Source organism: Urocitellus parryii, chromosome 4, assembly GCF_045843805.1.
Source record: "Urocitellus parryii isolate mUroPar1 chromosome 4, mUroPar1.hap1, whole genome shotgun sequence".
NCBI classification, from domain to species: Eukaryota; Metazoa; Chordata; class Mammalia; order Rodentia; family Sciuridae; genus Urocitellus; species Urocitellus parryii.
In genome coordinates, this window is record NC_135534.1 from 11,862,249 (window position 1) to 11,878,298 (window position 16,050).

The following is a 16,050-nucleotide window of genomic DNA, read 5'->3' on the forward strand; positions in this document are numbered from 1 at the left end:
CCTCCCAGCCGTGACCTAGCAACACAGCCTGGTGGCCTCAGGGGCCCTGTTTGGGAAAGTGGAGGCCTGGCATCTGCTCCTGGGGGACAGAATGTCCCTCCCTGCTTCCAGTCACTCCCTGAAGCCGACCCAGGACACCTGGCCCTGATGACGAAGCCAGATCGGAAACAGGCCTGAGGGGTCCACTGCATGCAGCAAGCCAGTCCCTGGGGAACCAGGTGCTGCCAGCATTTCCTGCCACGTCATGGAACCCAGGACACAGGGGCCAGCAGCATCAGGGAGGGAGAAGGGCTCTCTGGGCCTCCTCCAAGGGGCCAGAGAGAAACAGTAGAACAGCAGAGGCCCAGCCTCCCTGACTAGAGGCAGGACCTGAAGGCAAGGCAGGAGTGTTGCCCAGCCTCCCAGCTCCTTTCTCTGAGGACCTGCTCGCCTAGGCAGACTCCATTTCCTCCTCTCTCCAGTCTTCTGTGAGTGCTCAGAAGGCAGGAACTCACAATTGGCTTGGATCTCATGATACTCCAGGAGCAGAGAGTAGCCTTGAAATGCTACTATGATTCTAGGTTAGATATCTGAAAGGACTTCCTTGACAGGCAAAAACATGGGAATGGGGAGTACATGGTATCTCTGGTAAGGATAAACAAATAACAATAATAATGGTACTCGGTATCTATCTAGAATAAAGTATGTGGGCTAAGCATTACTTCAAGTGCTTTAATCATATCATTACATTTAATCTTACAAAAAGTCAAAGGAAATAGGTATTGTTGTTCCCATTATATGGAATGAGGAAACTAAGGCTCAGAGATGTCTGCCCAGGGTAAAAACAGCTATGAATGGCAAAGCCACAGAAATCTGTATTCTTTTCTCTTTCTGATAACTCTGTACCCTTAACAAAGTGACTAAGGCCCAGAAAAAGGGTGTGTCCAAAGTTTTTCATGAAGCAGGCAAGAAATAAAATACTGCCAAGATTCCGAACGCCTGGGAGGCTCAGTTTGCACAATATTTTACAGAGTTCATCTAGTATGCTTGAGGACTACCCAGCTCCTACATTCTGGAACAATCGTTGTCTAATGCCTCCTGGGAGTGAATGAGACCTTTTTATATTTTGTTAAGGGACAGGCTGCATGCTATTGGGCAGGAGCAGGCACTGGGTCTTCTCACAAATCCCACAATGGTTGGTAAAGGGTTCCTCCTCGAGGTTCTCTCACCAGCTCCCTGGGCTGTTAGATCTCTGAATCAGTTCTTTCTCCTCTAAAGGCCTTGGCTTCCCCTCTGTCACCTGAGGAGTGGTGCCAGGATCATCTCTCAGATGTCTTCTCCATTAACTCTGAGAAAGCACGTGTTTCCAGATGTTCAGTAAAGACCTGTTGCATTGCAATGACTAGGGGTTCTGTTGTCCCTCTCCAGGCTTGAAGGCTGGTGACAGGGAGGGCTCTGGAGTGGGGAGAGTCCTGAATGGGGACCTCTGTGTGTGCCGAGATGGCCTGGTGGAGTGGGTGTGTATCATGGTGCATTATTGCTCTTAATAAGAGCAATGAGAGATGCAGTTGGGGGTGGGAGCAGGAAGCTGAGGCAAGGGACCTTGGAATCCCTGCCCGTGGCTTGGTTTTCTGGAGCTTTCTAGGCCCAAAAGAGAGTTGTGGACAGCTCCTGGATTCTCGGCTGCCCGCGGATGAGGACGGCTACAGAGTATAGGGAAAAGAGGGAGGGATGGAGATAGCACTTGATTGGAAGGAAAGGGCTGAAATTTCTGGCTGTTGGGGAATCGCAGGCCTTAACCTACTGATGCCTTTTTTCCTTCCATTTTTAATTAGAACATTCAATCCCAGGAAATCTGTTCTTCACCGGAACAGTCTTTGAGAAGGTTTTCTGGGGGAATTTCCTTATCTGTTTCTCAACCGGAAAAGCTGTGGGTGGAGGTGAATGTATGTGTGTGTGTTGGTGGGGAGGGGGGGGAGGTTCCCTGTGAGTTCCAGGGGATGGTGTGTGTGTGTGTGTGTGTGTGTGTGTGTGTGTGTTAGGGGAAACTTGGGACAGAGATTTGTCCCTTGGGTCCTAGCTACCTACTGGCTGTGGGAAGGTGGGGTGTGGCTGGGCATGAGCTGCCTGGGATTAAGGCAGTTAGGTGGATTTCTGAGATGGAAATAGGAATCTTGAACTTGGGAAAGCCTGGCTCACCTGTGAACTGCATTCTCAGAAGAGGGGAAGGCAGGATTCTGCCAGAAACCTGGGATTTTGCCCGCTTTAGTGCAAGGTAGGGGCAAGACCTGTACTATGGAAGTGTCTGTGTCTCTTTGTGCGCTAGGCCTGTCTGTGTGCTTGTGTGTAGCAGCCCATTAGTTCTGTAGGTGTGTGCAAGGAGGTGTCCATACCTGCTACCACCAGTGGTTCAGTTACAGGCCTTTAAAATTCTTGGGAGATGGGTCTCTCTTTCCTCTCCCCAAATCAAATCATTCCCATTCTGTGAGGAAGGAGAAGTAAGAGAAATAGGGTTTACCCGAACTTGGACTGTGTTGAGAAGGCACAGAGGCAGAAAGGGCCAAGAGAGCCCGAGTGTTGGCAGTGAAAGGGGGTGTTTCTTTCCTACCAAGGAGGTGCTGGGTCAAGGAAAAGAGGGAAGGGACAGAGGAAGAACAAACAGGAGAAGGATGGGCAGAAGCTGAAAGATACGCTTTCTTCTTATGTGGGTTTGGGTCGGTAGACCTAGTGCCCCATAGAGGGCAGAGATCCTAGCCCTTTGGGCTCCCGCTGCGTGCAAGCTCTGGGAACCAGCAGAGTGAGCGGGCGCGGGCGCAGGCCCTGTGCTGGCAAAACTCCATTCCTGGTTTTTGCACACACCATCTCGTCTTCCCGGTACGGCTACGGTGTCGAGTTCGGAGCTGACGCCCTCGAGCGGCCACCCAGCGGAAAACCCGGAGTGGAGCTCCACGCCTTTCGGGACGGAGCCAAAGGGCACCTCGGAGGAGGTGGCCGGCTCCGCCACCCTGCCCCGTGCGAGGCGCGATCATCTGGGGTGCACGGACGGAGTTGGTCGAGCAGTGCGGATGGACCCACATGCTCAAAGAGTCCCGCCGTGGGGCTCTGCCACCCTCCCCGCGGGGGCCACGGGCGGGCGGGGCGCGCGGGGCGGCGGCCGTGCCCTCGGGGCGGCTCCGGGCGGCGGCGGGCGAGGGCTGCAGTGCGGCGCGCGGCCGGCAGCGGGCGGCAGCGGGCACAGGCGGTGGCGGTGGTAGCGGCGCTCGGCGTTAGGCGGGCGGCGCCGGCGGTGCCCCGGGCGCGCTCACACACGCGCTAACACACACACACACACACACACACACACACACACACACACATACACACCGCCTCGTACACACTTACATACGCTCCGGCGCGCACACGCGGCGCGCAGGCCGGAGGGAGGAGGCTCGGTGCGGTTCGGCAGCGGCGGCAGCGTGCTCCGCGGGCGGGCGGGAGGGCTGGCGGGCGGCCCCCGCTCCCCGGCTCCGCGGCTCTGTGCAGCCCGCGCGGCCCCCGCCCTCGGACCCGCCCCCGGGGGTCGTCGGGCCCCATGCCCTGCAGCGGCGGCGGAGCAGCGCGCGGCCGCGGGCGGCTCTGAGGAGCCCGGAGGGAGCCGGCGACGAGGGGACCATGTACCGGGACCCGGAGGCGGCCAGCCCAGGTAAGCGCGGCCCCGCGCGGGCTGGGGCGCCCCGCACCGGCGGGCAGGACGGCGGCAGAGCCGGGCGCCGTCTCGGAGCCTCAGCCTGGGGCTGCTGTCGGCTGGAGCCAGACCGCCTGTCCCCCAGGGTCATCCCAACCCTGGGGGCTCGGGTTCGAGTGGCAGCGGCTCGGACCCTGAACCCGCAGTCTTGGACACTGCCAGGCTTGATGCCTGGGGCCGGCTTCGCAGTGTCCCCACAAGGACCTCCTCCCCCCGTCCCCCAGCAGCCCAAGGACAACGTGTGTGGCGGAGCGAGGAGCCACTGCCCCCGCGGGAGCAGGGCAGTGCCCTCAGAGGTACCCCCGCTCCCCAGCACCAGTGCCCCGGGAGGCTAGCGCGGAGGGACCCCAGGGCGAGGATCCTGCCGCTTTGGGCCAAGATCGTGGGCACAGGGGAGCGGAGTGGCATTGGCCGTGCTAACTGTGAATTGAGAGGGTGCCAGGGGGCAGGTGGGAATCTGGTGCAGCAGCAAGGCTGGGAGGCTTCTGGGGGGTGGGGAACCGCAGGAGCGTGAGAGGGGAGGTAGGGGTACCTGAGGGGAAAGAGCGCAGCGGCCGCCTTTGACAATGGGGGTGCTGGGGGGATGTTCTCCTAGGGTTGAGGAGGGGGAAGCAAAGAACCCAAACTCACTCCAGTGTTGTCGGGGAGGGAGGGGGAGGGGCGGCACCCCTTTGCATTTCTCCTCAAAGGGAGTGGCCGGGAGCCCACTGTCTGCTTAGCATCTTCCAAGTCCAAGCCAGCAATCCCTTCTCCTTCCTCGGGAAATTGTTCTGCCATTTCCTCCTTGGTTCCTGACGCCTCCTCACGCAGTGCCCACCTGTAGGCAGGTCCCCTGCAGCTCCTGCCCAGGCTCAGTCCCAGCTTCTATCTGTGGTGCTCCCCCTGACTCAGGACACCCCCCCATCCACCAATTCTGCCATCGGGGTCTCTTTCTGGGTTGCTATCCGATGCTGAAAGCACCACTCGGATCTAGGACCTACTCCTGAATGAAGAGTCTGTGGGCTGTCTGCTGCACCTGGGGTGCAGGTATTGGAGGGAGGAAAGGCTTAAGACCCTCTGCAGAAAGCTCCTCCTGAGGCTCTCCAGGGCAGGCTGATGGGAGGACAGGCTGGTGGGCACTGGCTTTGCCTGTTCTGGCCCCAGCCTGCACTTGCTCTTTCCTGGAGGGACAGAATCAACCCATCCCTGCCTCCTGAAGAACCAGCTGTCACCCCTGTCAGTTCATTTCAGCCCAGGTGGACTGGGGACCACCTACTGGGCTCCTGGTATCATGCTCACTTAGCACTTGGGTATAAGGGGAAAAGAGACTCAGTCTTCCCTCTGGAACCTCGTGCCCTTCTATGATTGTCCTTTAGGTGAGGGCTACAGGGGCATTGCCTTTGGAGAGTCCTCCCTTCATCTATCTGGACCCAGGTCACAACCCTGGCATCTTCCCCCAAGAGGAGCCAGCTTCCAGCACCAGGGCTGAGGGCAGGGGCATCTCTTGCTTGGCTCACCTTCTCAGAAGGCAATAGTTTTGTTGAGAGACCAGTTCAGGGTAGTAGGCTGGAAGGGGGTGCAGTGAGGAGCCTCCCTTCCCCCTGCCCTGCCAGGCTGGCAGCCTCCCCTTTCCTTTCCAGTTAGGCCACTGGCCTGGGGCCCTGCCTTCATCCCTCTCCCCCACTCCTCAGCACTCCCACGCCTGGGCACTATGACATCACCATTTCTCCAAGCACCTCTGCCCTCTCCACGGAGGCCAACTTTGAAGGGCTTGGCATCTTCTGGGCAAAGGGCCTAGACTCCAACACTGGCATCCCCTTGACCTTTCCTTCCCCCTCCCTGGTTGGATCTCCCTGTCTGGGATTGGGACCTGTCCTGTCCCCCTGCAGCTACAGGGCCCACTAGGGCCCCTGGCAGGGACACTCTGTGTAGGAAGGGGGCTGACCTGAAGCACTCAATGGGTGGGGTCAGAAATAGTCTGGAGAGGATGGAGACAGTTTGGATCCTAGTCATCCAGAGATCTCCAAGGGATCAGAGACTTCCATTCGGCCTCGGTGTCCCCCTGGGATCTGTGCCCACCTCCTATAATCCCTATAGCTCCAAGTCAGACTTCCTCTCTCAGCTCACGCAAGGCCGCCTGAGATGCTGTTCCTCCAGCCAGAGCTCTGTCCCTCATTTCTGCCCACCTCAGTCCCCCTTTGCCTTGCCAGGTGGGAGTGAGAAATGCAAATTGATTCCTGTGTGACTCAGGCCAGTCCTGCTCTTCCCCCTGGTCCCCCAGGAACCAGAACCTCTTCTATCCTGGTCTTATCCCCCTCTCAGGAACACCTGCGGCCCAATCCTGCTTTTAAAAACATTTCTTGTTCTCTCCTGCTGCCCCTGGCCCCTGGCTGGAGCCAGAGGGTCTCTGTGGTGCTCTCTCCCTACTCACTCTGCAGGTCCCCACAGGGCTCCGTAGGGTTAAGACCTTACCTGGCAGGTGCCATTCCCTCCTCCCCACTTGGGCTCCTGTCCCCCAGGCACCACACTCTCTTCCGTGTATTATGAAGAAAGAGAGTGTGGGAAAAAATGAGATCCCGATGGAGAACAAGAATGCAGACCTGTCCCCTCCCATGCACACCCATGGGCCCCTGCTCCACACTCTGCCCAGTCTCTCCAGCCATACCTGCAACCCCCCTCTGCCCTCAGGCTCTATCTTTTTGCATCCCGAAACTGGCCTGGCTGGGCTTCCCTCTGTCTCTCCAATTGCCTGTCCCCAAGCCGGGCAGGGCCTCAACAGGCCTGCAGGGGTCAGCGTTGCAGTGGGCAGGCAGGATGGCAGCAGGGAGGAGGAGGGAGGGAGAGGTGACCTTGCAGTGAGCTAGTGAGCAAGGCCAGAGAGGGAACTGCTGGGAGAGAGGTCAGGTCCTGGGGGCTGCCTCCCCAGTCCCCAGCCCTCTGTGAGCTTGTTCCCTCAAGGGTAGCTGTGCGCAAAACCTGAGTCTGTCCCACCTGTTAGTGGGATCTATCCCCTACAGACATTCTGTCAGGCAGCCCATTTCTTGGGGGCGCGGGTACCAGGCTCTTTCATATTGCCTGGGGCAGGGTCCCTTGGCATGGTGGGTCTCCTTTCTAAAGCAGAAGGATCCACAGAGTTGGTCCTGGCAATCCTCCACTCACTGGGCACAAGTTAGGGACCGAGGCTGATGAGGCTATGTGTATGAATCAGGAGTTAGGGGCACGGGGTACAGGGCAGATTAAGGTGCCCTATGAGGATCACCAGGGTTAGGGCTGGGGCTGTGGTGTTCGATGGTCCGAGGAGGCCTGACTCTGTCCCATCATTTCACTGACCACCTTCTGACCTTCTCCCAAGCTGCCCCATGTACCCAGTCACAGGTCGCCCTGTAGTCTGGTCTCCCAAAAGTTATGGCAGGGAGAGGGCTCTTGGTCTGAGCAGGTCTAACACCAGGGTGGGAGAGGATGCCCTCTAGGGGTGTGGGCCAGAGTCCCCACCTCCCAGCTGTAGAGTTGCTGTGGAGACTGGCCCCTCCTTTGGCCTTGATTCATGCTGCTCTATGGCCTTGTGGGGACAGCTCCACCAACAGGCTAGGTGCCCAAGGACTGGAGGATGGTGGGGACAGAGATGGCTCCAAAGCCCCTCCTTCCCAGGGGGAAGCCACTAGAGCAGGCTGAATTGGGATGAGGACCTACAGGCTGGCTGGTGGCAGGTGAGGGCACATCTGGAAACCAGAAGAACAGGTGGGTATCAGTTGAGCAAAGACTGCCTTTGGCCAGCTGGGTCCTGACCCCCTAAGCTTGGGCCTCAGGGACACTGAAGGTGACATAGCATGCCAATGGGTGCTGCTCCTCTCAGCCCCCCCAGCGCTGCTGTGTGGGAAGGCAGAGAAGGACATGGTCCCCTTCTCCCCCCCCCCTCCTTACCCCCTTCCCCCTCACCCCGACTCTGGTCCTCTCACTGTTCTCTCAAGGACTCACCTCCCTCCCGTGCTGGGGATGGAACCCAGGGCCTCTCACACACTAGGCAAGTGCTAACACTTAGCCACGTCCCAGCCCATCCTCTCAGGGACTGAATCCTTATTGAATCTGATGGACCATTTTCAATAACTGCTTCCCCCAAGGGAGTGAGTCTGAGAACAGCAGGGAGGAGCTGGTGAGGGGGGCCGCGTGGGGGAGAAGGGGACCCAGTACTGAGCAGAGGACTCTGGGTTGGAGGAGGAGTCTCAGCTCCCTGGCCTCAGGGGCGCTGAGGCATCTCAGGTGGGCAGAGCGGGCCCTGCTCCATGGGCAGTGCCTGCCAGGTGGTACTCTTAGCCAGTGAGCTCTGCTTTCTCTCTCAGAGAGGTCACTGGTCTGGCCAGGTGCCAGAGCCAGCCTGTGCCAGCCCCATCCTGGGTGCCCTCCTGCCTTGCAAGGGAAGCCCAGCCAGTGGTGCCAAGCGAATTGTGCCAGTTCCATGGACATGAAAGTCACTGACCTTCCAGGCAACAGGGGCAGACCTTCTGGGCCCTGTCCAATTGGTGTCTGGAGGGCAGGGCTTTGGTCTCACCCAGCAGAATTCCCCCAGGGTTGGAACAGAGTTGGCAGACGGCGTGGGACCTGTGGAAGGGGCTGGATGGCGCCCAGAGCCTGCGCCTGGAATTCCAGACCAGTTGGTGTGAAGGTGGACTGGCGGTCACTGGCCGTGCTCTGGGGGGCTCAGCAGCCTCCACCTGGAAGGGCCCCTTGCAGGTGTGTGGCCTGTGGGGCCGGGCTGGGAGTCCACCTGCGTGGTGAGCCGGGATGTTGGGGAACTAATCTATTCCTGTGACTGTGCGTTCGGGGCTCCAGTGCGGGTGGCAGCGGAGGGCGGGGCGGCGTGCGCTGCCGGGTCTGTATGTACCTACGTGCGTTTGCGTGTGCGGGCGGCAGCTGGCTGGCCGTAATAGCTGCGCTCATCCGAGTGCCGTGCCCGCTGTAAACAGCAGCTAATGAGTGTATTTGTAGGGAGGTGCGTGGAGGTGCGCAGGGAGCTGTGGCGGAAGGCGTTGGGGAGGGCTCCTCCCCCTCCTGCCCTGTACTCTGTCAGGCAGAGCCAGTGACCTCCAGGGACCCTGCCTGCCCCCAGACACACCCTCCCACCTGCCTGCTTGGCTACCTTCAAGGCCTCCATCTGCACAGAGGGCCTCACCTGGCTGTTAACACACTTGGGTGTGGGTGTGGATGTTCGTGGAGCTTTCGATGTCGGACACAAGCATTGTGTGAGTGTGTGTGTGTGAGTGTGTGTGTGTATGTGTGTCTGGCTGGGTTGTGCTGAGCTCATCTGGCTCTTGTGTGTGTGACTGTAGCCACTCCTGTGCATGTGTGTATGAACCCCTCCCCCAGAGTCCTAAGAGGGGACTGCCCCTAATAATGGCAAAGCCAAAGATGCTGTCAGAACAGGCATGTGCCATGGCCCTGTTTCTTGAGTGTCCTTTCTGAAGACCAGGAGGCTGGGTACTTCTAGGGCTGTCCAAGGGGAAAAAGGGGGTGACCCCATTTTGTCCACTAGAAGAAACAGCTGGAGAGGTCTGAATCCCAGGCTCAGTGGATCCCATAGTTTCCTCTTGCACCAGAGAAAGGTGAGAACCTCCTGAGAGCCCTCTGGTCCTTGGGCCCCCAGGAGCTCCAGGAGAGAGTGGAGGGACGCTGATGGCCAGTCCTGGGGGGGGGGGCGGGGGTGTATGTGTCTGCACCCTGCCCCCAGCCAGGGTCTGGTGGCGTGAAGGGGTGCCCGTGTGAGGCCCTGCGTGAGGGGAGTGAAGGAGAGAGGCAGAGAGCCGTGTGGCTAATGTGTCCAATTAAATTACTTCAAACCCTGCTGCGGCAGCTGCTCCCGGCGGGGCTCTGGGTACAAATTGGATCCGTCTCATTACCACGGGGTGGTGTCAGCGGGACCAGAGAGCTATGGCCAGCATGGCCAGCACATGGTAGGCCTCCCCGTGCTCTGTCCACCCCGGACGCACACAGCCCCTCACATCGTTGCTGCTCGCTCCGGCACCCCTCAGGTTCCCCCAAGCCCACCATGTCTTGGTATCGGGGCTACCTGTCTACCTCTTGCCATGCCTGACCCCATCCCCGACAGCCCAACGGCTCCTGAGAGCCATTTCTCTCTTGAGGGGTTGACTCATGCTTTGTGGGCCTCAAGCTTAAGCAGTCCCCTCTCAGGTCCCCCAGCATACCCTGCCCCCTCTCCTGATAACAGTGATGGTGCCCCAACAGCACGCTCTTATTGTGGAGTGCTTGGTAGATGCTAAGCATCTTCTATGTGTGCTACCAGGAATGGCTTGCTGAAACCAGGCTCCGGTCTCAAACAGCCATTGAGTGAGCCTTGGCAGAGGGACCAGCTGCTGTGTCCCTGCAGCACGTGACTCCACCTCCATGGCCTCAGTTTTTCTCCTCTTTTAAATGCATGTGATGATGGTTCCTCCTAGGTGGCTTGAGGATGAGGTGAGATAAGGCGGGAAAGGTATCTCGCAGAGGGCCTGGCACATAGTAAACACTCAGCCAACCGCAGCTGTTATCAACATTATCCAGTATCAGAGATTGATGTGTGGGATGAGGTTTCTGGAAGCTTTGAGGAGGACATGCCTGCCACTTCCTTGGTGGAGAAGCTGGGGAGGGCTACACCAAGGCAATGCCAGTAAGTTACCATCAGAGTGGCGAAGATGTGCACCAGGTGCTGTTCGAAGCTGGTCCGTCCTCAGAATACCCAGAGAAGTAGGAACTTGGAAGTAGAAGTTGGTCTGGGAACCTGGTCCTTTGGTGCATGTCTGTCATCCCAGCGACTCGGGAGGCTGAAGCGGGAGGCTCACAAGTTCAGGGCCAGTCTCAGCAACGTAGCAAGACCCTGTTTCGAAATCAAGAAGAGCTGGGGATGTAGGTCAGTGGTAGAATGCCTCTGGTCCCAATCTCCAATACTACAAAAGAAAAAAGGAGTTGTCTGGGATCCCAGCCATGCCACTACCTAACAACATGAGCTGCGGGTGCAGGGCTTGAGTCCTGAAGGAAGAATAAGAGTTTGCAATGTGAGCAACACAAGTGAGGCATTTGGCAAGGTGAGGACAGCACAGGCAGTGGCCCAGAGTGCTGAGGGTCTTGGCCATTTGAGGCAGCAATGAGTGCTTCAATGTGATTGCAAGGGTGACCTTGGGGACTCCCTTGGTTTGGGAAGGTAGGTTGGGCCTGGAGGCTTTTGAGCAGATTCTAGTGTGGGGGGAAGGGGAGCCTGCAGGCAGGCAGGTAGATGCCACTGGAGTCTCGGCGGTGAACTACCTGTGCCTGTCTCTGCTTAGCCCCTCCTCTGCCTCTCACCTGCCTGAGTCCAGGGCATTCATGCCTAGAGATCTGCAGCACCCTGCTGGACTGGGGCCCTGCCTTTGTCAAGCTTGTGGCAGGTAATGGGTGGTCAGGGTAGCCTGATGCAGATGGGCATCACTGAACACCCCAAGGAGCCTTGTCCTGGTGCCTGAGGCATCAGAGGAAGCCTCTCTGGGAGAGATGAGGAGCCAAGGTGAGCAGATTCAGGGCCCCAGAGACACGGTTAATGCTCCTAGGCATCAATTCTGCACCCACCCCACCCAGCCATGGGCACCAGCACCACGCCTGTGGGAGCCACACAGCTCACACTCCATCCGCCAGGCCTGAGCTCCAGAGCCCCACCAGAACCAACCTGTATCCACGGCAACTAGGCGGCTGCCTCCCTCTCCATTGCCTCCCTCTCCATGCCCACGGCCCCTGGCACAGGGGCCCATTCTCAGCCAGGCCTGGGTACATCTTCCCACTCCCATCGGGGGTCATCCACGCTGAGGTGCTGGAGTGTGCACGCATGTTGACATTTGGGTCCATGTGCACACTTGATTATGCGTATGTTCCCTGCAGAGGGAAGCAGGAAGGTGGGCTAAGGTGCTCACACTTTGCAGCCAAGGATTCATTCCGTTGGTATGGGGTGGGTGGCCAGACAGTCACCAAAGAGCCTGATGACAGTTATAAGCCTTTGCCTCAGGGATCACAGAAAGAAAGCCAGCTGAGAGAAGGGATGGTTGGGATGAATTAAAGGCCAGGGAAGCAGCCAGGGAGAATCCCCCCATCCGCCTTGTTCCTTATATATGTTATTTCATTTCATCCTTGCAGCTGTCCTCAAGGGAGCTATCATTATCGCTGTTATACCTACGGGGAAACCGAGGCCCAGAGAGCTGGGGGGTCTTTTTTTTTTTTTTTTTTTTTTTTTTAGTTCTCGGCAGACACAACATCTTTGTTGGTATGTGGCGCTGAGGATCGAACCCAGGCCGCACGCATGCCAGGCGAGCGCGCTACCGCTTGAGCCACATCCCCAGCCCCTGCTGGGGGGTCTTGCCAAGCCATTCAGCAGAGCAGGAATAAGGATTTGTGTCAGCCGCGCTAGAAAGGCTGGGACTTAACCACTGGGCTACACTGCCTGGCGCCTCCTGTATCCTACTAGGATCCAAGCCAGCCTGTCTCTCAGCCTGTCTCTCAGAAGAGAACACTCGGAGTTGGTATTGGCTGCAGAGCTGGACTCGGAGGGTGTCCCTAGCGCCTCTTTTAGTGCTTGGGCTGTCCCCTGAAGCCTTTGTTCTCAGATCCCTGAGTGGAACAGTCTCCTTCCCACCCAGTCTCCGTTCACTTCTCCAGGCAAGGTGGAGGGATCCTCTCACCAGGGGAGGCTCAGGGAGAAGGGAGGAGCCCTTTACTCCCTGCTTGGCACCTGCCAGCCCTGGAGGAGCCTGGTGAATTGTCTGTGTGCCCCCCCCCAACCTCATTCCTCCCTCTCCAGCCCCCGCCTGGTAGGGGAGGTGCGATTTCACAGCCTGTCAGCTGAGGCCTAAAAATACCCAGGACTCTGAGATGCTTGGGCAGGGGGAGGAGAGAGCAGGGACCAGGGATGGGGTGAGGGGTGCAATGGGAAGGAGCCCTAGTGGCACCATAGTCCTGCTCAGACCCTCTGTCCCCAGATCCCCCATCTGGCCCCCAATCTGGCAAAGACAGAGGAGGGCCAGTGTCCCTAGACTCTCAGGAGCTCATCTGGGCACTCAGAACCGAGAGAGGGCTTCTCCTCTGATGGGAACTGTGGACCCCAGGCCCCTCAGAGCCTCCGGTGGATGCCCTCCTCTCCCTCCCCACCCCCGAGCTGGCTGGCATCTGCGGGCCGTGGGAGCCGGGCTGTGCTGGAGCCTGCTTCCTTCCTGGAGAAGGTGCCCGCTCCTGTGAGGAGAGAGGCGTGAGGAAAGCAGCGGGGATGGGAGTGCGGCAGGTGTGTGGCAGGCACTAGAGGGAAGCAGAGGAGAAGGGTGTGGTGGCTCACGTCACCACCATGTGGCTGTGTGCTGCAGCGTGGAACATGGTCCCCACCAATCAAACAGTACCCAGAGAGGGGGACGTGTGTGTGTGTGTGTGTGTGTGTGTGTGTGTGTGTGTCTGTGTGTGTGCCTGCTGCAGTGGGCCTGCTCCTGATGTGGGACTGCTTGTGGACGTGTGTGACCCAGAAGGGCTGTGCCAGGTAGAAACAGGAGCAGGTACGGAAGCCTGAGCAGACACGTCACTTCCTGCGGGCACGTGACAATGTGTGTTTCCCATGTGAAAACACGATGGCACAGGTGCCGGTGCAGAGGGCCACGGACAGACATCTCTGAGGCACCCCACAGGACTGAGAGGGTCCTTAAGGAAATAACTCGGAGTGGGAGCCGGAGCAGGGACTGCGGACCAGAGGTGATGGGGTTCAGGTCCCGGGTCTGCCATGTGTTGGTTGCTTTGTAAACCAGGCGTTGTAGCCTGGCAGAGCTCCATCTCCCATCTGTTGAATGGAGGTGACTGCCCCATCTTGGGGCCGTTGGAAGACTGGGTCTGTCACAGCACCACGCAGGTAGGGGCTGTCATTATTATCTGGTCCCACTGTTTCATGGCATAGGTGAGAACACCAGGGCCCAGAGAGGGCAAATGCACTCAGAATCACACAGTAAGTTGGAGGCAGAGCCAAGTCTGAGTATCAGACATAGGGCTGTTCAAGTCTAGGACCTCATGGTACCGCCTCTGTTCTCGGGTGCCCCAAGAATCCCCCACAATACACAGCTGCCTAGATTCTGGGGCCTAGATCCTGCCAGAGCTGGGTTTGGGTCCTGGGAGCTCATGGACCTCAGCATCTTCGGATAATGCCACGTCAGAGGGGTCCTCAGGGCAGCAGCCTCAACGTGGCTAGTGACCAGAGTTACAATCATGCCACTGGCTGGCTCTGTGGACTTGGCCATCACTCAACCCTCCTGAGTCTCGCTTTCTTTCCTTTAATGGGATGATAGTGATGTGTATTTTATAGGGTTGTCATGGGGTCAATAGGATCCTGCAGGCCGTGTCTTAAGGAGCTGGCACACTGTCCCTAGTGAATGCTCCTTAACGTTAGCTGCAGAACCTCCCTCAGGGCTCGAGAAGGACTGACTTCCTTTGCTTCCCTTCCAGCCCCTGGGCATCCTTGTTCCTTTCATTTGCCACCCATACGCCACAGGGCTTTGATCAGGGGCTGGCTGCTAGCAACCAAGATCCATCTTGTCTCCTGCTGTCCCCTGGAGAGAGCAGGACCCACCACTGGGACTCAGCCCTTGAGCCTTCTGCATCTGGCTTCATCGCCCATTTGCTCTATGACCTTGGACAAACACCATTTCTCTTTGGGCAGCTGGTCACAGTGCTGTGTGACCCAGGGGGACCCTGGCTTGGCCCACTGGGTTGGCAGGGAGGGAGGTCAGCTGCCTGCCCCCAGTATGTGAAGCATCTGGGGCCTGAGCCGGCTGGTGGCCTGCCATGGTGCCCGCCTGCACCTGTGGCTGCGTAGGAGGGTGTGCAGGCCCGGCTGGCTGGGCACTGACATTGGGGGAGGCTCAAGGACAATGACACAGAGAGAGCCCTTCTTGGGACTCTGGGAGCTGCCACTCCAAGCCGTCCTCCCTGTTCTCCTCCCCCTTCTCCCTGGGGTTTCCTCCGCAGTTCCTCCTTCCCTCCTGCCCTTCCTCTCTCCTTCCCGCTCCTGGAGTCTCCTGGTAGCTCCCTCTCTGACTTTTCCTCGCCTGTATCTTGACCATCTTCCAGGTCCCTTCTTCCTTCCTCTCCCTATGCAGGGGGCAGTGCCGCCTTCTGTCTCTGGTTCTTGAGATGCCTGCTTTCCTTCTTCCTTGGATCCCAGCCTCTGGGCTCTTCCTGACACCTCTGCTGCTCCACAGCCTCCGTCCCTCTCACTCTGCACGGGCATGTCTAGTTCCTTCTGGCTCCTGGTCCCCTGGCTCTCTTCCACTTCAGAGCCCCACTTCCTGAGGATCTCCACCTCCCTTCTTCCAGCTCCTTGGAACTCCTTAGCCCCTCACTGCCTGCTTGCCCTGGCAGGCCTTGACCCAGGCAGTGTCTGTGGCTGGTGCTGTTACCCAGTACCTCCACAACCCCCACTCCTGTGAGTTGAGAAAGGGGTCAACTCGGGGCCCAGGGACTGGCAGCCTTGCTTCCTAATTAGCAGGAAGTAATTGCCTGGAAAAAAATTTCATTTAGAATGAGACTCCAAGACTCCAAGTTAAAGCTGAGCCAGCAGATGGCCCCTGGGGAGCAAGAGGGCAAAGCAGCCCTTGGCCTCAGGAAGCCCCTTAGGAGATGAAGGTCTCTAGAACTCCCTGCCCAGCATACCCTTAGGACCCCTGCCTTGGACAAGTGGGAAGCAAACCCTGGGCTGGCAATCCTGCCATCTTCAGCTGGGGTTTGGCTGATTGCTCATGGCGACTTGGGAGAGCCACTTATTCCTTGGAGTCTTAAGTTTTCTCTCCTCTAAAATCAGAGCAGGGCCATCCCTACCTGCCTCGCCCCTCAATATCTTGAGGTTCAATTCAGATGGTAGATTTGCAAGCACGGAGAGGGCTGTAAGTGCTGCCGAGTGTATTGTCTTCTTCCATGTGGCTCTCGACGGAGAGGTGAGGATGGCGGGGAGGTGAAATGGTCCTGGAGCTACCTTCGGGTAGTGAGGCTCCAGAGCCGGGAAGGATGGTAAGGTGGATCTAGCTGAGTTGCAAGATTAAGGGCAGACAGGTGCAGTTCCCCAGGCCAATCTTTTTTTTTAATATTTATTTTTTAGGTTGTAGTTGAACACAATACCTTTATTTTATTAATTTATATGTGGTGCTGAGGATCAAACCCAGGGCCCCACACCTGCAAGGCAAGCGCTATACTGCTGAGCCACAACCCCAGCCCCCACCCCAGGCCAATCTTAATACTCAACAGCTGCACCGCCTGAGTGGTCACCTCACCCCTCTGAAGCCCACCTTCTTCATCTTATGATGCTGCCTCCCATGGGGATTTTGTAAGAGCTCTAA

The 16,050-nt window shown here is 58.0% G+C and overlaps 1 protein-coding gene across 1 annotated transcript in view; it reads left to right on the forward strand.

The window, feature by feature from the left end:
• Positions 1 to 3,578: 3,578 nt before the first annotated feature.
• Syt7 (synaptotagmin 7) overlaps positions 3,579 to 16,050 on the forward strand; it is a 57,449-nt gene continuing 44,977 nt past the window's right edge. The window contains exon 1 of the mRNA XM_026407648.2: positions 3,579 to 3,661. Within this exon, the coding sequence (XP_026263433.2) occupies positions 3,631 to 3,661 (31 nt within the window). The 5' untranslated portion in view covers positions 3,579 to 3,630. The remainder of the gene's footprint in view (positions 3,662 to 16,050) is intronic.